At 47.8% G+C, this 25,458-nt stretch overlaps 1 protein-coding gene across 1 annotated transcript in view; it reads right to left on the bottom strand.

Annotated features, from left to right (window-relative positions):
* Window positions 1–25,458, bottom strand: part of LOC141051967 (calpain-1 catalytic subunit-like) — a 51,585-nt gene that overhangs the window by 7,210 nt on the left and 18,917 nt on the right. The window contains exons 3-9 of the mRNA XM_073549126.1: window positions 24,017–24,135; window positions 23,179–23,312; window positions 12,833–13,001; window positions 10,675–10,758; window positions 3,486–3,571; window positions 2,654–2,728; window positions 2,412–2,572 (exon numbers count right to left, since the gene is read on the bottom strand). Of these exons, the coding sequence (XP_073405227.1) occupies window positions 2,412–2,572; window positions 2,654–2,728; window positions 3,486–3,571; window positions 10,675–10,758; window positions 12,833–13,001; window positions 23,179–23,312; window positions 24,017–24,135 (828 nt within the window). The remainder of the gene's footprint in view (window positions 1–2,411; window positions 2,573–2,653; window positions 2,729–3,485; window positions 3,572–10,674; window positions 10,759–12,832; window positions 13,002–23,178; window positions 23,313–24,016; window positions 24,136–25,458) is intronic.

Raw genomic sequence — 25,458 nt, forward strand, 5'->3', positions numbered from 1 at the left:
GTTACGCCAACAATCTTATGTGTATGTGCAGCGTCGGACTGGGATGTCTAGTGCCCACCCTACAGCTATATGCAAATACCTGTTAGCTGTTATCTCTGTTATAGTGGAGCATCGACTATAAACACACAGGCTGCATATACAGTAATAGAGCGATCACATTATACACAGGAGCTCTGTATATCGTGTCAGTGTACAGGTAATACAGGGATCACCGGTGACAATATACACAGGAGCTCTGTACAGAGTATACAGTGTGTAGTGTCAGTGTAAGGTAAGACAGGGATCAATAGTGACATTACACTCAGGAGTTCTGTATATAGTGTCAGTGTACAGGTAACACTGACTTACCATCTTTGATTTTATTCTTCATCTGGTGCAGACCGCCATCACTTCTTCCAGCTAGGACTCGTCTCGGCAGAAAATAACACACAGTTATCAATAACTGATCTCTTCTAGAGCACATTCCTCACTTATTCCCTGACTTATACACTACGCCAGATGAAGAAAAAAGGCGACATAGTGCCACCCTGCACAGTAACAGAGCGTCCCTTTTGTTCCCCCCATGGAAAACAGTATTTAAAAAATTAAATTATATTACAGCAGTAATGTTCCCTAATTGGCCCCTACAGTAATTATGTCTGTCCACTTGCCACCATAAATAATAATGTAGGTTCCTAATTTTGGCCTCCATACAGTAATTACGTAAGCTCCTCAACCTGGCCCCTTTAATGAATAATGTCCCCCTTCTTGAGCCCTTATGCTGGCCCCCATGATGTCCCTTGTGTTAGCCCCAGGACCCTTATGACAATCCCTATGTCCATGTCCATTCTGGTCTCATGCCCTGGCACCTTTTTTTGGCCCATGTCCTTGCCCCTTTTCTTGGCCCATGTCCTGGCCATATTCCCCTGTTCCCATGTCTCTGGTCCTGGCCCCACAACCACAGAAGGAGAAAAAAGATCCTTCTTACCTGCCTACGCTTCCAGCGCTGCGTAGCATCCTCTCTCTTCAGATCTGGTACGGTCGTGTTAAAATGGCCGTCGACCTATCAGAGGTCGGTGATTGACATCATTGTGCTTGTCAAGATCACTTTTATGCGCCGCATGTGATGGGCGCACTGATGTCAGCTGCCAGCCTCTGATAGGTTGGCGGCCATGTTAACATGATCACGCATCCTGGGACGCACATTCAAGTGAAACCAGTGGGCCCCCTCTATGTCTTGCTCGGTGGCCCGCCGAGGAACTAGGCCCACTGAAGAATCATCCGGTGTCCTGGTAGTCCAGTCCAACCCTGTGTATGTGGACCATTAGGCATCTCCTGACACCCCATGTGAGTCATCAGGTAAAAGAGTAATCCAGCATGCTCAATGCCAAATCCTTTTTTTTTTTTACTTTAGCAGATAAGCAGCTGCCAGAGGGGTCTGTCAAAATCTTAAAGCATACCTGTTAATTCATGTGTATAACACTTTTCCTGTCCATTTTATAACTTGTAATCTGTATTTTTGCTAGTTTTCCCCTCTGCAGGCGCCATTTCTAATTTTCAGCTGTCTTTGAGCTAGTGGATATAGACTCCTAATATAATGTCTCCCATAAAAGCACACAGACATGAGTGATTCCTGTTCTCCTGTCTCCACGTAGCACTCGTTCAAAATTAGTAATAGCAGCATAAAGGACATGATCCAGTCATTATGTGACTTGTATTCTGCGTTTTTTTCACCAGTGTCCACTCCAAACTCTCTAATTTTCAGTTTTCTCTAAGCATGTGGGTGTAGATGCCTACTATAATGTCTCTCATAAGATGATGCACAGAGATAAGAGATTCCTTCGCTCCTGTCTCTATGTAGCACATGTTCAGAATCTCTAACAATATGGAGGATATTATACAGCAGTACTGAGCAGTGTATCTGTGAGTCCAGCTCTGGATGGAGGGAAAACACTTACTAGGAAGAAGCAGCTTATGTCTGGGTGTGCAAGCGCCTTTCTTGTTCACTATTTTCCTCTTTACCCTGTCCTACATCCAAAGACTTCAATAAGCAGCTGCAATCTGACAAGTCAGTTAGCAATCAGTCCATCTTGTCTTGAGCAGAACAGATTTTAGCAGTTTTGAAGGTAAATATCGAGTTCAGGAGTCAGGTGGAAGGATACAAGAGGCTCATAAGTGGAGAAAGAAGCATATTTCTTGGATAAGGTATATTACAAGGTTTCTTATATTCACATGTATCATTGATTTAAGCAAAAATTTTTGGAAGCAACAGGCCCCATAAGGTTAAAGTTTTCATTTTACAAAAAGGTTGCCTACAAATAGACATCTCCTTTAATTATAGAACATGGTACAACTTTATTAATATACAATAGTGATCTCCAACTTATGGTAAAACTACAATTCCCAGCATGCCCTAAAACAAGATGCGTCACCTTTGTAATTTCGGCAGCCTCCGGCATTGTGCCCTCTCACCCATTTCCCTTCAAAAGAGTTGGAGTTCCACGGATGTGGATAGTCGCTGCACGCCAAGTCTGGGGTCAGATTGCAGATGTCCAAAGTATCGAAATAGCGCAGAAAGTCATCCATCTGCATCCTAAATGAAAGCATAGGAGTCAGCGGACAACATGGCACCAATATATTGCTCCATGTATAGTCTCAGAGGTCAATGTCCTACCAGAATTCACCATCTTCTCCCTTAAGTTGAAGCTTCTGTCTCGTTGCATTGTCCACTAGTAACCACGTGGAGGAGCTGGAGGCAGAAATATTATGATACATTAATTTATTTTTTTTATTTACAGTCAGGGCTGGAATACCAGGCTGTAATTAGGGCTAAAAATAATTGTCACAATTAGGTTTTATTAAAAATCTTCCACCAAACAGGCTCTTTTGCTTCTAGGCCAATTCAACTTTGATGTGGTCGGTGGTCATAAATCAGCTGAGAGGAGCTCAGAAAAAGACAGATTACAAAATAGTTATAAACTCCATAAGACCACCGTAGTGGGCTGACTGATAGATTCTCAGTTGACTCATTCTGCAGCGAGCAATAAAAAAATGTAAAACTGAGGTTATAGAAGACAAATGATGCAAAATGTATAATAACACCCAATTGCACAAATTATTTTGAGCCCCTAAGATGCAAAAGGGCCCCATCCATCTGACCCATATTGCTGGATCAATGTCACCAGGAGCAGTTCCCATAAAACCATAAGTCAATTCTCTCATATGATCCTTCAAATGGAGCTTCAGTTTAGCCTCCATTTTCAAGATATCTGCTGACTGAGAGAATTAAACTTTAATTACATCCAGAGATTGAAAATAGACCTAGTCCTGCTCACAGAGGTTGTATCCGATATCAATTCTCTGTAAACTGCAAAGCCATGGTTATAGAAATTATCTTCATTGATACATTATGGGAAACCAAGAAAAAAATCTCCCAAATGGTAAGAAATGGAGAAAAAAAAATCAGTAAAACTGCTTCTTCGAGGTGAATTGTCATGTTCACTCACTTATCACTCCAACGTCCATTCCACTCAACTTGTCCCCAAGGATTCCGCAACCTCAGTAATGGGATTCTGCGCCCAAGATATTCTACCTGGAACAGAGATTGTAAAGTCATGTAGAATGTGACCTTTTATGTACAGTAAATACTTTATGGAGAAAAGTATGTGCCCCTCCACATTACATATTGACCTCACGTTCAATATCCATAGACATCAATATGGTGTCGGCCCCTCTGCAGATATAATATCTCTGGCTCTTCTGGGAAGGTTTTCTACAAATTCTGGAGAAGTTTGTGGGAATTTTTGCCCCTTCATCCAGAAGAGCATATGTGAGAACATATATAGCCTCAATTCCCTGATGAGGCTGGTTAAGTGAAACACGTATGGAGGCCATGAGCTGCATACAAGTACAGTGGGGAAAAAAAGTATTTAGTCAGCCACCAATTGTGCAAGTTCTCCCACTTAAAAAGATGAGAGAGGCCTGTAATTGACATCATAGGTAGACCACAATTATGAGAGTCAAAATGAGAAAACAAATCCAGAAAATCTCCTTGTCTGATTTGGCAACATTTATTTTGCAAATTATGGTGGAAAATAAGTATTTGGTCACTTAAAAACATGCAAGATTTCTGGCTCTCACAGACCTGTAACTTCTTTAAGAGTCTCCTCTGTCCTCCACTCATTACCTGTAGTAATGGCAACTGTTTGAACTTGTTATCAGTATAAAAGACACCTGTCCACATCCTCAAACAGTCACACTCCAAACTCCACTATGGTGAAGACCAAAGAGCTATCGAAGGACACCAGAAACAAAATTGTAGCCCTGCGCCAGGCTAGGAAGACTGAATCTGCAATAGGCAAGCAGTTTGGTGTGATGAAATCAACTGTGGGAGCAATAATAACAAAATGGAAGATAAACAAGACCACTGATAATCTGCCTCGATCTGGGGCTCCACGTAAGGCTCACCCCCCCTTAGGGTCAAGATGATCACAATAACGGTGAGCAAAAATCCCAGAACCACACAGGGTGGGGTCCTGGTGAATGACCTGCATAGAGCTGCCACCGTAACAAAGGCTACCATCAGTAACACACAATGCCGCCAGGGACTCAGATCCTGCAGTGGGAGACGTGTCCCCCTGCTTAAGCCAGTACATGTCTGGGCCCATTTGAAGTTTGCTAGAGACCATTTGGATTATCCAGAAGAGTACTGGGAGAATGTCATATGGTCTGATGAAACCAAAGTAGAACTGTTTGGTAGAAACAAAACTTGTCGTGTTTGGAGGAGACAGAATGCTGAATTTCATCCAAAGAACACCATACCTACTGTGAAGAATGGGGGTGGCAACATCATGCTTTGGGGCTGTTTCTCTGCAAAGGGATCAGGACGTGAAAGACGTGAATGGGGCCATGTATCGTGAGATTTTGAGTGCAAACCTCCTTCCATCAGCAAGGGCATTGAAGATGAAACGTGGATGGGTCTTTCAGCATGATAATGATCCCAAGCACACTGCCAGGGCAACGAAGAAGTGGCTTCGTAGGAAGCATATGAAGGTCCTGGAGTGGCCTAACCAGTCTCCAGATCTCAACCCCATAGAAAACCTTTGGAGGGATTTGAAAGTCCGTGTTGCGCAGCGACAGGCCCAAAACATCACTGCTCTAGAGATCTGCATGGAGGAATGGGCCAACATACCACCAACAGTGTGTGCCAAACTTGTGAAGACTTACAGAAAACGTTTGACTTCAGTCATTGCCAACAAAGGATATATAACAAAATATTGAGATGAACTTTTGTTAATGACCAAATACTTATTTTACACCATAATTTGCAAAATAAATCTTGCCAAATCAGACAAGGTGATTTTCTGGATTTGTTTTCTCATTTTGACTCTCATAGTTGTGGTCTACCTATGATGTCAGTTACAGGCCTCTCTCTTATCCTTTTAAGTGGGAGAACTTGCACAATTGGTGGCTGCCTAAATACTTTTTCCCCCACTGTATGGCAATATGGTGCTGAGCATTTGGGAGACCCTGATATTAGGGAGAGGCCAGGCTCACAATCTCCGTTCTAGTTCATCCTAAAGGTGTTGGATGGGGTTGACGTTTGGACTCTGCGCGGCCTGTTAGGCTCTTCCACCAAACTCCCCCTCCTTGTCTTTAAAGGTATTGTTCACTGAGCGTGCAAAGGGGTTAAGTAAGATGTTCAATGTTGTATTTATTATTCTTTGCTAAGATGGTACTGCTACATGTTTACATGTATTACCACAAGTATGAAATGGTACTGCTACCCCTATCTGAGTATTACCATTGTTTTAAAGGGAATCTGTCACCCTTTTTTTTGGCCTTTCACCTGCCGGCATAGACATCGGGGGCTTATCTACAGCATTCTGTAATGCTGTAGATAAGCCTCCGATGTAACCTGAAAGAGAAGAAAAACACGTTATATTATACTCACCGGGGGTGGACGGTCTGGTTCGATGGGTGTCACCGTCCCGTCCGGCGCCTCCCTTCTTCATGCGATGACGTCCTCTTCTCCCATCCTGTAATGGCTCCAGCGCAGGCGCATTGCTCTGCCCTGTTGAGAGCAGAACAGAGTCCTGCAGTGCGCAGGTGTCGGGAGAGGTCTGGCACCTGCGCACTGCAGAATTCCGCTCTGCCCTCAACAGGGCAGAGCAATGCGCCTGCGCCGGAGCCATTTCAGGACGGGAGAAGAAGACGTCATCGCATGAAGAAGGGAGGCGCCGGACCGGACCGCAACACCCATCGGACCAGACCACCCACCTCCGTGGGTATAATATAACGTGTTTTTCTTCTCTTTCAGGTTACATCGGGGGCTTATCTACAGCATTACAGAATGCTGTAGATAAGCCCCCGATGTCTATGCCGGCAGCTAATAGGGGGAAAAAAGGGTGACAGATTCCCTTTAAGTCTTTACATTTTATTGTATTGTTGCTTTTATTTGCACATAGTTGTGATAATGTTTACTGCATTTCATGGTTTGTCATTTACAGTATAGGGAAAGCGTAGTTCTCCCTTTGGACACTAGAGGGGGGCACTTTATTGGATAGAACTTGTAGTAGGATAGGGCTAAGTGTAGGAGGGGGCCGCCGGTAGTTAAGGTTAGAGTAGAAGTGAAGTTAGTTCAGACGGGCCAGGGTGCCCAAAGTGTCCACATGGGCTATAGGCACAGGACAGCTCGGCAGCCACACAACGTTAAGTAGCGACAGTCCAAGTTATCTATGGCTACTGGACACCAGTACAGTGAGCCAGAACAGTAGAGAAGATGTGGCGACTCATAGCCTGGGCGGATGCTCTTAGGGCGGGAGTCGGATGGAGTGAGGAACAGAAAGATGCTGAAGCTTCGCAGGGAGCAGTACAGACGGGTCGGATGCTTTTCCAGAGGCAGCCAACCCAGGTGGCAGATGATTTCAAGTCTGGGGCGAAACAGGCAGAAGGAATTGTCATCATGGCGAGGTTAGGCCAGGAAGAAGCTGGGAAGCAGTCTAAGATGGTCCGGTCCGGGCACGTGCCGTATAGAAGCGTCAGAAAAGTAGGGAGAGATGAGGAAGCAAGTAAAGATGAATGTGTATCCTATGTTGTGCCAACTGTGGATATATTGTGTGAAGTTATCAGTAAAGAAACTGTTCAAGTTACCATGGACTATGTCTCAGTTACTGGGAGTCGCCTCGGAGAGGGGCCATCGCCGCTTGGGAAGTACCCAGGGGGACCCGAATCTGGAGAAGCAGGTACACCAAACAGTGGATTGCAATTTTCTGTGAGGGAAGGCCGGGACACTGATGCTTTACTGTCTCTGGCCATGACTATATTCCTGGCCGACCCTTACAAGCGCAGTCATGGGGAACATGAACGGATCTTCCCAAAACTGTTCTCACAAAGCTGGAAGCTATGATTGTCCACAATGTTTTGTGTTAAAGTATTAATTCCAGTGAGGGAAATCTTACAGGGCTGAGATAGAATCCTGATAACAAGCCCATTGCATTATCCATCCTCCACCAAACTACACAGCGGGCACAACACAGTTAGGGGGTAACGTTCATCAGATGGAGCAGTGTGATCCATCACTGCACAGAACACGTGTCCTCCAGAATCCAGTGGTGGCCGCTTTACACCACTCCGTCCGATGCTCGGCATTTTGCTTGGTGATGTAAGGCTGCAATGAAGCTCCCGGAGGGGGTGCAGTGTTTGTGCTGTTATACCAGAGGAGGTCTTGAATCTACAGTTATGGATTCAGCAGAGCGTTTGTGACTTTCGTGCCCTCTGCTCCTCAGCACTCGGTTCTGTAACGTTACAGGGTCTTCACTTCATGGCTGAGTTGCTGCGGTTCCTTCCTCGTCTCAATAATATCACTCACAGGTGGTGGAGTAAGATTTTGGAGCAAAGAAATGCCATGAATAGGCTTTTTACCCTAGTATCTCGCATTACAGGACTGTGGAGGGGCCAGATGTTATACACCAGTGGGTAGGAGGCCAGATGGTATACACCGGGGGAGAGGGGCCAGATATTATACATCGGGGGGTTGATGTTATAAACTGGGGGCGAGGAACTGAATGTTATACATAGGGGGTGAGAAGCCGGATGTTATACATTAGGGGTGAGGAAGTGAATGTCATATATGGGGGTGAGGGGCCAGATGTTATATACTGGGAATGGGGAGCTGGATGTTATACACTCGGGGTAAGGGGTCGGATGTTACACACCAGGTAAGAGGGGCCAAATATTATATACCGGGGTGAGGGGCCGTATGTTATACACTGAGAACAGGGGGATGGATGTTATGCACTAGAGGGCGAGGAGCTGAATGTTATACACCAGGAGGTGATAGGGCAGATGTTATACACTAGAGGGCGAGGAGTTAAATGTTATACACCGGGGGTAAGGGGTCAGATGTTATACACCAGGGGCGAGGAGCTGAATGTTATACACCGGGGTGAGGGGTCGCATGTTATACATTGGGAATGGGAGGCTGGATGTTATACACCAGAGATAAGGGGCCAAATATTATACACCCGGGGCGAGGAGATGAATGTTATACACCAGGGGTGAGGGGTCGCATGTTATACTCCGGGGGGCGAGGAGCTGAATGTTATGCACCGGGGATGAGAGGCCGGATGTTATACCCCTGGGGCGAGGAGCTGAATGCTATTCTCCGGGGGTGAGGGGCCGGATGTTATACACTGGGAATGGAAGGCTGGATGTTATACACTGGGGTTGAGCGGACAGATGTTATACACCTGGGGTGAGGAGCTTAATGTTATACACCAGGGGTGAGGGGTCGGATGTTATACACTGGGAACGGGAGGCTGGATGTTATACACCGGGGGTGAGGGGCCGGATGTTATTGTAACGCCGGTGTGTTTGTGCCTTGTTTCCCCGGCGTTACTCCGCATGTCTGTGCTCTTACGCTTTGCTCCTTTTCCCTCTAACCAACTGGGATACTGTTGACTGTTATCTATATGGATGCTGCTCAGTTCCCTGCTCTGCTGCGTAGCCGTACATGTGTTGTAGAGTCTTGGATCTGCTGCACGACCCTCTGCGTGTGCGGTCCCTGGCTGCCGCTGTGGAAGCTATCCGCGGGTTGCGAGGTCCTCTGCAGCTGGTGCATGACTTGCCACGTGTGCCCAAGGCCTCAGTTCCTGTGCTGGCTATGCTGTACTGGTTTCTGTCTGTGCTTAGGGTGCGCGTTCACACCTTCCCTGCTTTTATTAAGGGCAGCGTGTGCGCTTGAATTGTGGTTCCCAGCCTATTGCTGAGAGGCATCTCCTATTTAAAGCTCTTCTTCCCTGTTGGGTGTTGCCAGAGCTTCTCATTAAGTTTCTGAACCTAGCCATGTGTGTTTGGTCCTCCATGTCGCTCCTGGTCTGCAGCTCCTGTTCTGCTTGCTATCAGTTCTAGGAAAGCTGATGTGTTTGATCCTGGACCTGTCCTGTCTATGTGTTGGTACCAAAGTCCTCGCCCTTGAACGTGGATTCCTGCTGTGTGATATTCTCAAAGCCCTTCTGTGTCTGGAACTATGTACCCAGTGACTTTCCGGTACAAGCCTGCAGTGCTTGCAGCATACCGCTTGAGTTCCTTTCTAGGTCGTGTCAGATGTCCGGATCCTGACAACTACTTTCTGGTGCCTGGAGCCTGATGACCACTGCTCGATGTCCTGTTGATGTCCCTGAAGTCCTGCCTGTGTCCTGATGTTCCCTGCCTGGAGCCGTGTCTGTAGTCCGGAGTTCAGATGTCCTGCCTTTGTCCTAGATGTGCAGCCTGTGTCCAGATATCCAGTCTGTGGTCCTGGTGGTCCAGCCGGTGTTCCAGAGCCGGTCCCACTCGTGTTCCTGGATGGGCTCCTCCTCCGGGTTTCTGGGGAGTCTCCAGTCTTGTTTCCTGGTGACGGCTCTGTGAGTCCTGGATCTGACCAGCCGATGTCCTGAGCTGCCATGTCGGTATTCCTGGATCCATGCTGTCCGTGTTTTGCCTGTGTCCCGATGTCCTGCCTGTTTCCTGGGGTCCATCCTGCGATGACGTCTGTCCGAGGTCAGTGTCTGAAGTCCTCCTGCTGTGCCTGCGCTATGCCTGAGGCCTAAGAGAGAGGTTCTCCCGATATGCCTGTGCCAGATGACCCTGGACTGCATCAACCTGTGATGACCTCCTGCTAACTTCTGACGTCTGCAGACCTATGATGTTCACCCTGCCTTGATGTGTGGAATCGGGAGACTTGTATCATCTTGTATTGCTTTCTGTATGTGATTTTATGCAGTAAACTTTGTTTCTTCTTAGCTGAAGTAGTGCGGTGTCATCTAGTCCTGCATGTTACCACCTTGCCCACATGCTCAGCTGCCACAGACCCCAGTCGCTGCCCTTCCCTAGTTCGGGTAAGGCCAGGGTCCCCCTTTGTGGTCCAGTGGGTCCACATTTCATTACCACCTGGGACGCACGCCCCATGTCGTCATGGCCTGGTGGAGTTTGAGCGTAAGCTAAGCTCTCTAAGCTAAGCCTCGTCCGTCCCCCGTCCGTGACAGTTATACACCGGGGACGAGGAGCTGAATGTTATATACTGGGGGTGAGGGACCGGATGTTATACACCAGGGGCAATGGGACTTAAATAGAAACCTAAATTCAATTAATAAGATGTGCAGCCCAATACCTTTCTCCATACAGTGTATGTATACAGTGTATACATGTCCTTACCTCGGAGACACCGATGATGGAGTAAGCATGACCCTTCACCAATCCTTCTGGGGTTCTCATTTCACTTTCTGACTGGTCCAGAATCTAAACAGAAGTAATTCTGTGTAATAAGAGTTATCATATATGAACCATATTTCCAGTCTACCTGTACAGAGGGAGTGGCAGCTCTGCTGTTACACTACGAGACCACAGAATAGATGACAAATGTAATATTGCTTTGGACTACCACCACTCGCTTGACTGGGATATCGAGACCCTGTTTCAGGACAGTTTGGGTGGAGCAGGGATCACACGTTTCATGTTGGTTCCATTCAATGTCTATGGATTGATGAAAACATCTGGGTGCCGTACTGTCATTGAATGGAGCAGCAAGGGATTGGGACCCCATTCTAGAGATTAGAGGGGGTCCCAGTCATTTTACAGTTATCACCTATCCTATGGCAGGTCTTCCAGTAATCATGTCCTAAGAAAACTTGGCACTCATGAAGGTTGAAAAGTAAAATCTATTTATTAGTGTGCAATCCAAGGTGATATACATTAGATGCTTCCGTAAGGCGCGTTGTCCATTATACCAGTAAGGGTGTGTGCACGCGTTGCGGATTCTGCTGCATATCCGCAGCAGTTTTGGCCCTGCGGATCCACAGCAGTTTCTGCTGCAGTGTACAGTACCATTTTATTCAATGCAAAATAAAAAACGCTGTGCACATGGTGCGGATTTTTCCGCGGGGATTTGCAGCGGTTTAAAATCCGCAGCATGTCACTTCTTTGTGCAGATTCCGCAGCGGTTTGACACCTGCTCCATGATCAGGTGTCAAACCGCAGTGGAAAACCGCAGACTAATCCGCAGGTTAAACGCAGGTCTTTTGACCTGCGGATTTTCCTGCAGATTTAGGCAAATCCGCGTGGAAAAATCCGCAGCAGATTCCGCAACGTGTGCACACACCCTTACGCCTCACACTCAGAGCATTACTTTTATATCACATCCTATACAATCCATGAAACAGAAGGTCAGAATTTATCGCTACATATCACTATGGATTGCCTACTAATAAAGAAATGTTACTTTGCAACTTTCATGAGTGCCAAATTATCTTATATGCTTTCAAAAGGAGTAGGACCCAACATGTGCACCAATACATGGCACAGGGTTGATATTGACTCTTAGGATTGCTACTTCTAATAGGTGGCACTAGAGTTTAAATCATTTTCTTCTTGGAAGAGGAAATTTGCATATTTAATTTACCAGAGGAGCATTGCATGGCCTATAAGTCTCCTCACTATGACATGCCAGGCCTGGCTTGCCACTCTCCACAATGAGAAATGTTACCCATTATACCCCTGTGAGAAAGTCACTGGGTAAAAAACTGGAGAGGGAGATATGCGTCACTGAGGATGTTAGGCTCAGTGATATGAACCTGGAAAAATGCTCCAGCACACTATGTGCTGAGAGTTATTAATCGGCCATTTTATGGGCTGGGCTTTTGTGGACAGTTTAAGAGTTGGGTGGGAGAATGTTCACCATGTCTCCAGTCATAGCTGCGGTCTTGTTACTGAGAATCAGACTTTGAATCCTTTATGTTAATTAGTTCTTCCATGCTCCGGGGCATGCAATGCCTTGAAAAAAACTCTGCCTTCGGTTTTAATTTGCATACCACCCCCCTCCTATGAACATCACAGTGCCATGTGACGCGCCGTTGTGGCGCCGGCCAGTAGCAGTGACTCGCCTGCGTAGAAGAATAATGAAGCCCCATAACAGGGCGGAAAAGGTACGCATAATCGCATGAGGGCACGAGATTCCGGCGCCACAACTGCACATCATATGCTACTGTGACGTGCATGGGAGGTGGGTGCTATGCAAATTAACACCGGAGGCAGAGTTTTCTTCCAGGCAATGGACACCCTAGAGCCTAGAAGAACTAATTAACATAAAACAGCAACTGCAGCTATGAGTCACACAGGTAGGAGTATTTTAACAATTCTATCACCTGTATGCCCAAAGTAATAGCTTAAAAGCGTCCCAGGGGGTGACAGATTCCTTTTAAGTAGCAGAGTGAGTAGATCTACCACTTCCCATTTTGCACAAAAGTATGCAGTTTTTCATGTAGGTTTCTTAATGCCAATCCTAGTGATATCCCTCCCACAAAGTCTCTATTCTCACATTGATTGAGGCTCCCATCAGTGACCTCTTCTCTACGGCTTTCTGAATGATCTGGAACAAGTTTGGAGGAGCCGCCTTGAGGTCCACACTCTCGTCCACTCCACCGGTGAAATCCACGAAGGCTTCATTAATCCATCCGCCGGTCAGAGCCTCATAGGAGCCATTCAATCTAGAAGCAAATATGGATGTGCCAGAAATCTTCTTTACCAACATTTCAATACAGTGTAATAATAATAATAATAAAAGTAGCAACAATAATAGTAATAATGCTAACAATAGTAATCATGATAACATTTATAATAACAATAATAAAAGTAATAACAATAGTAATAACAACAATCATAATAGTAGTAATAATAATAATAGTAGCAGCAATAATAACAGTTGTAATAATAATAGTAGTAATAGTGATAGCAATAATGATAATAACCGCAACAATACTACTACTAATAATCTATATATATAAAAATGAATGTATGTGTGTGTCACGCTCACCGCCGGCTCCACGCTCGCCGCTCCCGCCGCGTCCTCGGCTCCTGCTGCCGCCTCTCCCCGCGCTGGGTGCGCCCGCCGCCTCCGGCGTGCTCCCGTGGCGGGCGCGCGCTCACCTGCACGCCTGTCCTCCACCCCGCGCTCTGTCCCGGCATTCGGCCCGGGGCGCATGCGCACCCTGCGCTCCAGGTCCCACTACAGGCCTAGCCAGGCCTTCTCCCCGCCCTCCTGACCCTGCTGACCTGACCCGGAGACTCCTGCCTCTATAAGAGGCAGCCTCTTCCTCCAGCTCACCGCCTGATCGTCACTTCCTCTCTCTGTGACTCTGGCTCCAGCCTGCCTGCCTTTTTCCCTGCTGCTCTTACCCTTTCCTCGTCCTCCCTGTCTAACCGTTCCTTGTGTTCCTCCCAGTGCCCGCCATCTCGTCTCCGTGTTCAGCCTGTGCCCTGCGTCTGACCCGTGTCTTGCCGTTCCAGCCTTGCCTGCCTGTATCCTTCAGCCTCCGTTCCTGGCCTCCAGTCCTGCCGGTTCCAGTCCAGCTCATCCTTCCGCCTGCCCGCTGCACCCTCTACTGTGCACCTCCGTCCTCGGGTACCAGCTGCCGTGGTGAGTAGTTTCCCCTGGGCCTGTCCCAAACGCTCCCTGTATAGGGGGTGGTCCACCTGGTCCGCTCGCCCAGGGGAGGTTCGCTTGCCGCGGTCCAGTGGGTTCACCCTTGGGAATCCTTACAGAACGATCAGGCCATGGACCCCGCTGGTACTTCTACCCCGACCCAAAAGGAACTTCTGTTCCTGCGGGAAAATCAAGCGAGGATCATGTCGTTCCTCAAATCCATGGAGTCTCGTCTCTCGTCACTACAGGCCTCGGATCCAGGGAGTACCACCCAGATCGCCGGCCTCCAACAGGAGCTAGCCCAGCAGCGCGACACTCAGGCTCATATCCTGAACTACATGGCCTCGGTGGACAACCGCCTGCTGGCCCTCCAGACCGCGGCCGCAGCCCCAGCACAGCCTGCGGTTCCGCTCCCCTCCCCTCGGCTGGCTAAACCCCCGCGTTATAGTGGCGACCCCAAGATGTGTAGAGGGTTTTTAAATCAATGCCAGTTACATTTTGAGTTGCTGCCACATCAGTACCCCACTGACCGTGCCAAGGTGGCCTTCATTGTGTCCCACTTAGAAGGAGAGGCTCTAGCGTGGGTTAACCCCCTCTGGGAGAAAGACGATCCCGTGGTCACTCAACTCTCCTTTTTTCTAGACACCTTTCGTAAGGTGTTTGATGAACCCGGTCGCCTTGCCTCCGCTACCGAGGCACTATTCAATCTGCATCAGGGCACGCTTTCAGTAGGTCAGTACGCCATTCGGTTTCGCACCGTCCTCAGAGTTGGGTTGGAACAATGAGGCCTTGGTGGGAGCCTTTTGGCGGGGCCTTTCGGGGCGGATCAAGGACGAGCTGGCGGGGCGGGATACCCCCACCTCCTTGGAGGATTTAATCTCTTTGGCCACCCGCATCGACCTCCGCTTTCAAGAACGTTCCCGAGAGCTCGCTAGGGACAGGAGACCTCTCCGCGCTCCTCCGGCCGTTCGGAGTCCACCTCGAGCCCGCTCGACTCCAGCCTCCACGCTCCCGCTACCGGAACCCATGCAAGTGGATCGCCTCAAACCGGTGGAGGAGCGTCGGAGAGAGAGGGTCGAACAGGGGCTCTGTTTCTACTGTGGGAGTGCGTCCCACTTTCTTTGTGCCTGCCCCACTCGTCCGGGAAACGCCTCCGCCTAGGACAGGTAAGAGAGGTCTTCCTAGGTAATTTTGACTCCTCTCTACCCTTGACCCTATCTGTCCTTTTGCACCTGGATTCTAAACGTTTTTCAGAATGGGCCTATATAGATTCTGGGGCGGCCGGTAACTTCATCCAACTTGAGGCGGTTAGGAGACTTGGAATTCCTGTCAGATCCCTGGAGACCCCTCGGCAGATTGCTTCGGTCGACGGTCAACCCCTGCGGGAGTCCGTTACTCAGGTTACCGAAGAGGTGGAGCTTCAGGTCGGAGCCTTACACCGGGAGAAGATAGTATTCTATGTGCTACCTTCTTTGTCCCATGCCATCCTTCTGGGACTTCCCTGGCTAAGGACCCACGAGCCTATCCTGGATTGGCGCTCTGGTGACGTTCTGCGATGGGGTCGACTTTGTCAAGATAAGTGCTTACTCCCTGTACAGCCGCCGAAATTTCCACGTCCTATGTCGATGTCTACCGAATTACCCTCCGCCTACTGGGCCTTTTTGGATGTCTTCGACAAGAAGGAAGCAGAGGTCCTGCCTCCGCATCGTCCATATGACTGCCCCATCGATCTGCTCCCCGGTTCTACGCCGCCTCGTGGTCGCATCTACCCGCTGTCTCCCTCCGAGACCCAGGCCATGTCCGAATACGTTCAGGAAAACTTGGCCAAAGGCTTTATTCGTAAGTCTTCCTCTCCTGCAGGCGCTGGGTTCTTTTTTGTCAAAAAGAAGGACGGGTCCCTGCGTCCCTGTATTGATTATAGAGGGCTCAACGTTTTCACCATCAAGAATAAATATCCTCTGCCCCTCATCCCGGAGTTATTTGACCGTCTACGGGGTGCACGGATCTTCACTAAATTGGATCTTCGAGGGGCCTACAATCTGGTCCGGATCCGCTCCGGTGACGAATGGAAGACCGCCTTCAACACTCGTGACGGCCATTATGAATACCTCGTCATGCCCTTCGGCCTATGCAATGCCCCCGCAGTGTTCCAAGAATTTGTCAATGATATTTTCCGAGATCTTCTTTACTCCTGCGTGGTGGTTTACTTGGACGACATTCTGGTGTTTTCTCCTGATTTGTCCACACATCGAAAAGACGTGCGTCAAGTTTTACTTCGGTTGAGAACACATCGTCTCTACGCCAAGCTGGAAAAATGCGCCTTCGAACAGTCGTCTCTGCCGTTCTTGGGTTATATCATTTCCGATTCTGGCTTGCGCATGGATCCGGGAAAAGTGTCTGCGGTACTCAACTGGCCGCGTCCTCAGGGAATTAAGGCTATCCAACGGTTCCTGGGTTTCGCCAACTATTACCGGCAGTTTATTCCGCACTTTTCCTCTCTGACTGCTCCCATCTCTGCTCTGATCCGAAAGGGAGCCGATCCTCACCACTGGCCTCCTGAGGCCGAGAACGCCTTCCGAACCTTGAGGCAAGCCTTTGCCACAGCCCCGGTGCTACATCGTCCAGAGGCGAACAAACCATTCACCCTAGAGGTAGACGCTTCTGCCACCGGAGCCGGTGCGGTTCTCTCCCAGAGATCTCCTTCCGGTCGCTTGGTGTCCTGCGGCTTCTTCTCCAAGACTTTCTCCCCTGCGGAGAGAAACTATACCATCGGGGACAGAGAGCTGCTTGCCATTAAGTTAGCCTTGGAAGAGTGGCGGCATCTTCTGGAAGGAGCGGTACACCCACTCCACATCTTCACCGACCACAAGAATCTAGCCTACATTCAATCAGCACAAAGGCTTAATCCCCGGCAGGCCCGATGGTCATTATTCTTTAACCGGTTCGACTTTGAGCTCCATTTCCGTCCGGGTGAAAAGAATCTCAAAGCGGATGCCCTGTCTCGATCCTTTCTGGTCACCGACAACGAGGAGGAGCTTTCACACATTGTGGAGCCAAGCAAGCTCATCGTAGTCGCGCCTGTTAACCTGACTTCCGTGCCCCCCGGCAAGACTTTTGTCCAAGATGATGACAGGAGGCGAGTTCTACATTGGGGTCATGCTACCAAGTTTGCGGGTCATGCCGGCCTCAAGAAGACATTCTCCCTCATCTCTCGTTTTTATTGGTGGCCTTCTTTGTCTCAAGATGTCCGAAGTTTCATCCTCTCCTGCCCATCGTGTGCCAAGAACAAGGTCCCACGTCAGCCACCCTCCGGTTTTCTGCATCCACTTCCGGTTCCCTCGGCTCCGTGGCAGCATATCGCGATGGATTTTATTACGGATCTACCGCGTTCCTCAGGTCACACGGTCATTCTGGTGGTCGTGGACCGCTTCTCCAAGATGGCCCACTTCATCCCTCTGCCCGGTCTTCCTTCCGCTCCTGACCTGGCGAGAATTTTTATATCTCATGTCTTCCAGATTCATGGCTTCCCCAAGCACATTGTCTCGGACAGAGGGGTTCAGTTTACCTCGCGTTTCTGGAGGGCTCTATGTAAGCTGATGGAGGTAACGTTGGACTTTTCCTCTGCTTATCACCCTCAGTCCAACGGTCAAGCGGAACGCACGAACCAGATCCTCGTAGCATACCTCCGACATTTTTCCAACGGCCATCAAGACAATTGGTCCAACTTGCTTCCTTGGGCCGAATTCGCTTTCAACAACCATACCAGCGAATCCTCCGCCAAGTCGCCTTTCTTTACGGTCTACGGTCAACATCCTGGTATACCTCTGCCGGTACTCCCGACCTCGGGTGTGCCGGCGGCCGATCTTCTGACCAAGGAGTTCTCCAGGGTCTGGCAGGAGACCAAAACCGCACTTAAGCGAGCACGAGACGGGTTCAAGAAGCACGCCGATAAGAAACGCCTAGATTCTCCACTGTACCACCCTGGGGATAAAGTTTGGCTATCCTCAAAATTTGTTCGTCTCAAAATTCCCTCCTACAAACTGGGTCCCCGCTACATCGGTCCCTTTGAGGTTCTAGCCCGTATCAATGACGTTGCCTACAAGCTAAAACTCCCCGCTTCACTGCGGATTCCTAATTCGTTTCACGTTTCCCTCTTAAAACCGGTCATACTCAACCAGTTTCATGCTTCTACTGGCAGCGCTCCCGCGCCCGTTTCCGCACAGGATGTCTTTGAGGTTAAGGAAATTCTTGCTATGAAACGATCTAGAGGTAAAACTTTCTTTTTAATTGACTGGAAAGGTTTTGGCCCTGAGGAGAGATCCTGGGAACCCCGGGAGAACATTCAAGCTCCCCAGATTTTAGCTAAGTTTCTTTCCGGCCGTGGGAAGAGGGGGCGTAAAAGGGGGGTACTGTCACGCTCACCGCCGGCTCCACGCTCGCCGCTCCCGCCGCGTCCTCGGCTCCTGCTGCCGCCTCTCCCCGCGCTGGGTGCGCCCGCCGCCTCCGGCGTGCTCCCGTGGCGGGCGCGCGCTCACCTGCACACCTGTCCTCCACCCCGCGCTCTGTCCCGGCATTCGGCCCGGGGCGCATGCGCACCCTGCGCTCCAGGTCCCACTACAGGCCTAGCCAGGCCTTCTCCCCGCCCTCCTGACCCTGCTGACCTGACCCGGAGACTCCTGCCTCTATAAGAGGCAGCCTCTTCCTCCAGCTCACCGCCTGATCGTCACTTCCTCTCTCTGTGACTCTGGCTCCAGCCTGCCTGCCTTTTTCCCTGCTGCTCTTACCCTTTCCTCGTCCTCCCTGTCTAACCGTTCCTTGTGTTCCTCCCAGTGCCCGCCATCTCGTCTCCGTGTTCAGCCTGTGCCCTGCGTCTGACCCGTGTCTTGCCGTTCCAGCCTTGCCTGCCTGTATCCTTCAGCCTCCGTTCCTGGCCTCCAGTCCTGCCGGTTCCAGTCCAGCTCATCCTTCCGCCTGCCCGCTGCACCCTCTACTGTGCACCTCCGTCCTCGGGTACCAGCTGCCGTGGTGAGTAGTTTCCCCTGGGCCTGTCCCAAACGCTCCCTGTATAGGGGGTGGTCCACCTGGTCCGCTCGCCCAGGGGAGGTTCGCTTGCCGCGGTCCAGTGGGTTCACCCTTGGGAATCCTTACAGTGTGTATGTATGTGTGTATCAGCCACGTCCACTCCACACAGCCCCAACCAATCACTAAGCATCTTTCATTTCACCAGAGCTGTTTAATAGATGAAAGCTGAGCTGTGATTGGTTGCTATGAGCAACAGTTTTCCTACTCCACAACACCTCAACAGACACTGATCGGTTGGGAGAAATCTAGCATCCCCGGCAACATAAGCTCCCGGCTATTGTCTGTCCCCCAGAAAGGAGCAGAGAGCACATGACAGAAATGAATCACCCCCCTCCTGTGCCCATACACCCATCACACATCCTCCATCCCATAGTCCAGTGCCCATATACCCATAACACATCCTCCATCCCATAGTCCCATAGGTACCATCTTCTTGACCACAACAGGTACACTGCCTGTGTTGTCCATAGCAATCAATCACTAAGCATCTTTCATTTCACCAGAGCTGTTTAAAAGATGAAAGCTGAGCTGTGATTGGTTTCTATGAGCAACAGTCCCATAACAACCAATCACTAAGCATCATTCACAGATAGGCTTAGATACACGGCTCAGCAGACAGTAACACACAGGATAGGATTAGATACATGGCTCAGCAGACAGTAACACACAGGATAGGATTAGATACACAGGTCAGCAGACAGTAACACACAGGATAGGATTAGATACACAGCTCAGCAGACAGTATCACACAGGATAGGATTAGGTACACGGCTCAGCAGACAGTATCTCACAGCATAGGAATCAATATATGGTTCAGCAGTCAGTATCACACAGGATAGGATTAGATACACAGGTCAGCAGACAGTATCACACAGGATAGGATTAGATACACAGGTCAGCAGTCAGTATCACACAGGATAGGATTAGATACATGGCTCATCAGACAATAACACACAGGAGAGGATTAGATACACGGCTCAGCAGACAGTGACACACAGGATAGGATTAGATACACAGCTCAGCAGTCAGTATCTCACAGGATAGGTGTCACGATGACCCGTCTTGTGTGACGCGACCCACAGGTCGGTAACTAAAACAACAAGATGCGGCACGTGATACTGTCCTGTGTGACACGGCCCGCAGGCTGGTAACTAAAACAACAAGACACGGGGAAAGGGAAAACAGTTACAACGGTGGGCTCAGCGATAGGGAAAGGGGACGTGGAGACCTCCTGCACTCCCATGAGTCAGTGTCCCTAACGCTCCTAACGTTCCCTATGCCGGGTTCCACACCGGGCGCCGATCAGGAACCTGTCGCCCTAGCACACCCTACACCTATCCCTTGCTAGGGAACTGGGTGGCGCAGGCACTGGCCCCATCGCTGTACTAATACACACTAAGGAAAAACACAAACAGGGAAACACCACTTAGCTTTACTCTGTTGCACTTGCTCCTGGCAACAGAGTCCACCACCAGAATGCAGCTCTCCTCCTGAATCGCTGCCACCAAGCTCTGTCAGAGCTACAAGGAAATCCCCTATGACTCCTTCCACACCAGGACTAAGACAGTGCTGCAAGGAACGATCTCCAGCTCCTTCCTCCACCAAGGATGGTTGAAATGAACACTATCACCAACACTGATTGCAACACCTGTGACTCTTTTATAGCAGCCAGAGCAATCACACCTGCATTATAATCATGTGCACTTAACTAAAGAAACCAGAGTGCAATGACGCTCACCACCACCGGGGGCAAACTTAGAACAAAAGACATCACAGTTCAATAATCCTAATGGCCACCAGGGGCAAAAACCAAACTTAAGCACAGCTTAAGAAAAAAAAAAAGGTTACCTGTGCTTTTTATCAGTCCTGATCCTGCATGGATCATGACAGTAGGATTAGATACATGGCTCAGCACACAGTATCACACAGGATAAGATTAGATACATAGCTCAGCAGACTGTTTCACACAGGACAGGATTAGGTATACGGCTCAGCAGACAGTATCACACAGGATAGGAATCAATACACGGTTCAGCAATCAGTATCACACAGGATAGGATTAGATACACAGGTCAGCAGTCAGTATCACACAGGATAGGATTAGATACACGGCTCAGTAGACAATAACACACAGGAGAGGATTAGATACACGGCTCAGCAGTCAGTATCACACAGGATAGGATTAGATACATGGCTCAGCACACAGTATCACACAGGATAGGATTAGATACACAGCTCAGCAGGCTGTTTCACAAAGGATAGGATTAGATACACAGCTCACCACAGTATCACACAGGAGAGGATTAGATACATGGCTGAACAGACAGTATCACAGGATAGAATTAGATACACGGCTCAGCAGACGGTATCACACAGGGTAGGATTACATACACAGCTCAGCAGACTGTATCACGCAGGATAGGATTAGATACACAGCTCAGCAGACGATATCACACAGGATAAGATTAGATACACAGCTCAGAAACAGGATGTGCCAAAGGAGAAGACATTTTCATTCCAAGAATTCCACTCATTCCATCTGATTTGCCTTTTGATTTTAAACGCCTCCAGTTTCCACTTTGACTGGCATTTGCAATGTCCATTAACAAGGCTCAGGGACAGTCCTTGAGAGTAGTAGGGATTGATTTGCAATCTCCATGCTTTTCTCATGGTCAACTTTACGTGGCCTGTTCAAGAGCTGGAACTGCCAAAAATCTGTTCATCTTTGCACCGAAAGGAAAAACCAAAAATTTTGTTTGTCAAAAGGCTCTTCAATGAGTTGAAAATAAAATACTATCAATACTTAGGTAATGGTTTAGTTAATTTGTGTTGCAAATCTGTAATGTTGAATATATGATGTGAAATGTTTTATGTGCAATATAATCATTATAAATTGTTATAACTAACCACAGTTAATTACTATTCCTGGGCAACGCCGGGCTCTTCAGCTAGTAAATAATAAAAATAAAAACAATAACAATTATAATTATAAAAACTAATAATAATATAATCGTAATAAAAATAATATAAACATTATATTATTATTAGTAATGTTGTCAGCAGTTGGTGAACGTTGGCAAGTGCTGGGGCCCACTGTATCAGAAGGACCCAATCAGGCCTTTATGCAGTGCAGGAATGGTGGTGGCTCAGGAGCTGAGCCTGCACCGTACAGCTTGGGTACCTGCTGTGTTGTACAGCTGGCATCCTAACATATTTAGCATAGATTGCAGCAATGTATTCCCTTAAAAGGCACTGGCAGTTGGCACAGGTTCAAGTTTCCTAGAGAGACTGAAATAAAATATATGAAAAAAAAACCCATTGAAAACATAAAAAAATATATAAAAGTTCATATTTTCCCTTTTCCCTGACTGTAAATAAAACCTTAAAATAAAATTAAAAATCATGTATTTGGCATCACCGCATGCATAACTGTCACAGCTAAAAAAAAAAAATCTAAAATAATTATCCCATACGGTTAACACTAAAACCCACCCCAGAAATGGCAGAATCACTGTTTTACGGTTGCTTCACCTCCATCCCCCCAAAATAAGAGGATAATACAAAAAAAAATCAAGAACAAGCAAAGGTGCAACTCTATAAACCAATAAGGCAGGAAATAAATATTGAAAGGTGGTTGAGTCCCCATTTTAGAAATCTTTTGCCTGCCGATTATGGCGTAAACAAACAAACAAACCACACTTTAATTACCCTCCCCAGGTCCAGAGGGGTGTGTGCCCACCGATGCGTTGGCCTCTGCTGTTTGTCCGCAGAGGTGACGCCATGTCAACAGTGCTGCAGCCAATCACTGAGCTCAGTGGCTCGTGTCATCTACATCGGTGGAGACTTTGGGCTCAGTGATTGGCTGCTGTGGTCTCGACGTGACGTCTCCTCTGCAGCCTATACACAAACCATGAAGATTTGGCGGAGACACAGAGCTACATTGGAGGAGGATAGGTCAAGTGCAGATTAGTAATTTTTTTTACAACGAATTGAGCCAGCAAGAAAACGTTTTCTGAAGGAGGACAACCCCTTTAAACCTGTAATACGGTGCTACCCTTTAAGTATATATGTATTGGCTGTTACTCTCTGTTATCAGTTTATTGTAAAGTCAATCAGTAAATGGTGATTAAACCCTTGTGATAATGTGATGGGTGACTCACTTGGCATAAGCCTTTTCCAGTAGGGCCGGCCAGAACTCGCTCTTCTGGGCAGAACTGACAAACACCAGCTCTCCGTGCATTGTAGGCAAATAATCGTCAACCACGACATCAACCCACTGTCCATACTGCCAGAACTGGAAGGCAAAGAGGACCAGAATAATACAACCGTAAGATGGAGCACTCGCTTCATACACAGATTCTGGATTCTTTTTTTATTTGTCCACTTTTTCTCTATATTTAGGATGCAAGCCCATCTTGAACCAATTCTGGCCACAATTCCTGAAATTAGGGCTTGTAAAATTAAAAAACCTATTAAATAATACCCGTCACTTGCCTTAAATATTTATTTTATTTTACCTGATGTAAATGCCGCTGTTCTCCTGAATCCGGCGATGTTTCTCTTTTCCTCCTGCTCCTCTCCGTTCCTGAGATATAGCCTCTTCTTTCTCTTTATATAAATCTAGTCTTGTTAGTCAACTAGGCAGGGCCCTAAAATAACACACCCACACAGAGAAGCTTAAGACCACACCCACTTGTTAACAAGACTAGATTCGTATCTAGGGAAGAGGAGGCCATATCTCTGGAACGGAGACACGCAGGAAGAAAAGAAAAACATCGCCGGATTCAGGAGAACAGCGGCATTTACACCAGGTAAGAAAAAAATACATGACTATGGTCAGGGATATTTTCTATTTAAATGGGGTTCATTCAGTAACTGTCAGGGATTCATGCAGTGACTCAAGTGCCTCCAAATGACTAAACAAACTAAAGTTGTGACTGTAAGATAATCTGGCTCTGGTGGCTTCAAACACCCCACCTGCTCCCCCCTTCAAATCACCTGAAAATGGAATATTCCAGCATAATTATTATGAAAACTCTGCTGGGCAGGAACCACACGCTCCAGTAACAGGGGGTAAAGCGTCAGGGAAGCTGCTGCTGCAAGAAACCAACAGTTACCTGAAAGAAGAGAAGGCAATCAATATGAATTAATCCACTGACAACCCGCATCCTTACACTGTATCATTCACAGACACTTATTAAACCTAGTGCAAATGCAAACTGTGTTACCACCAACCAGATCACAGCTTTCATCCTGTCTAGGCAGTTTGGAAAATGTAAGCAGTAATCTAATTGGTTGCAGTGGGCATGTGTTTTTCTACAGCTGCACCACAGCTCCCCCTAGTGTGCACATGACTATATTACTACTATATATCTAATACTGTATATAAAGCTCAAGTGTGTGTGTGTATGTGTGTATATAATCAGGGGCCCCTGATGAAGCCACCTTTTGGTGTGCGACACGCGTAGGGCACTCCACAAGCTCCCCCTTGTAAGTGGCATTATATAGGGACTATGCAGGCAGGATTTAATCTTGGTCATTTTAGCCTCTTGGCTACACTATGATTGCTATACTTTTCATCTATGCTCAGTACCCTATGGTGTTTATTCTCATGGCTCAGTTGCTTACATTTGCTATCACTTGCATTCATTATTGTACCATAGTCTATTTGGATGGATTATTCAATGGATCATTATGTTTAGTATTACATCTCTGAACATTTCTTCATTGCAGGTATGCTATTGTATGTGATATATTCTAGAGCCTTTTTTATATATGTCCATTTACTGGAGGGAGCTCTTTGGGCTTTATTATAAGCCTTTGTGATAGTTTCATGTCATTGTATGACTTTTTAAATGTTTTTATATGGATGTTGTCTTTTTGTTACCAATAAAATTTGTAATTTTGCAGTGATCCCTGCATTTTGGTCAGTAGCTTTTTCTCCATTTTCTCAGGGTACATGGGCATGGGACTATGAGATGGAGGATGTGTGATGGGTATGTAGGCATGGGACTATGGGATGGAGGATGTGTGATGGGTATATGGGCACTGGGCTATGGGATGGAGGATATGTATGATGGGTATATGGGCACAGGACTATGGGATGGAGGATATGTATGATGGGTATATGGGCACAGGACTATGGGATGGAGGATATGTATGATGGGTATATGGGCACGGGACTATGGGATGGAGGATATGTATGATGGGTATATGGGCAGGGGACTATGGGATCGTGGATATGTATGATGGGTATATGGGCAGGGGACTATAGGATGGAGGATGTGTGATGGGTATATGGGCACAGGACTATGGGATGGAGAATATGTATGATGGGTATATGGGCACAGGACTATGGGATGGAGGATGTGTGATGGGTATATGGGCATGGGACTATGGGATGGAGGATGTGTGATGGGTATATGGGCAGGGGACTATGG

This window comes from Dendrobates tinctorius, unplaced genomic scaffold (assembly GCF_039654945.1).
Source record: "Dendrobates tinctorius isolate UK_male_01 unplaced genomic scaffold, ASM3965494v1 ptg000158l, whole genome shotgun sequence".
NCBI lineage: Eukaryota > Metazoa > Chordata > Amphibia > Anura > Dendrobatidae > Dendrobates > Dendrobates tinctorius.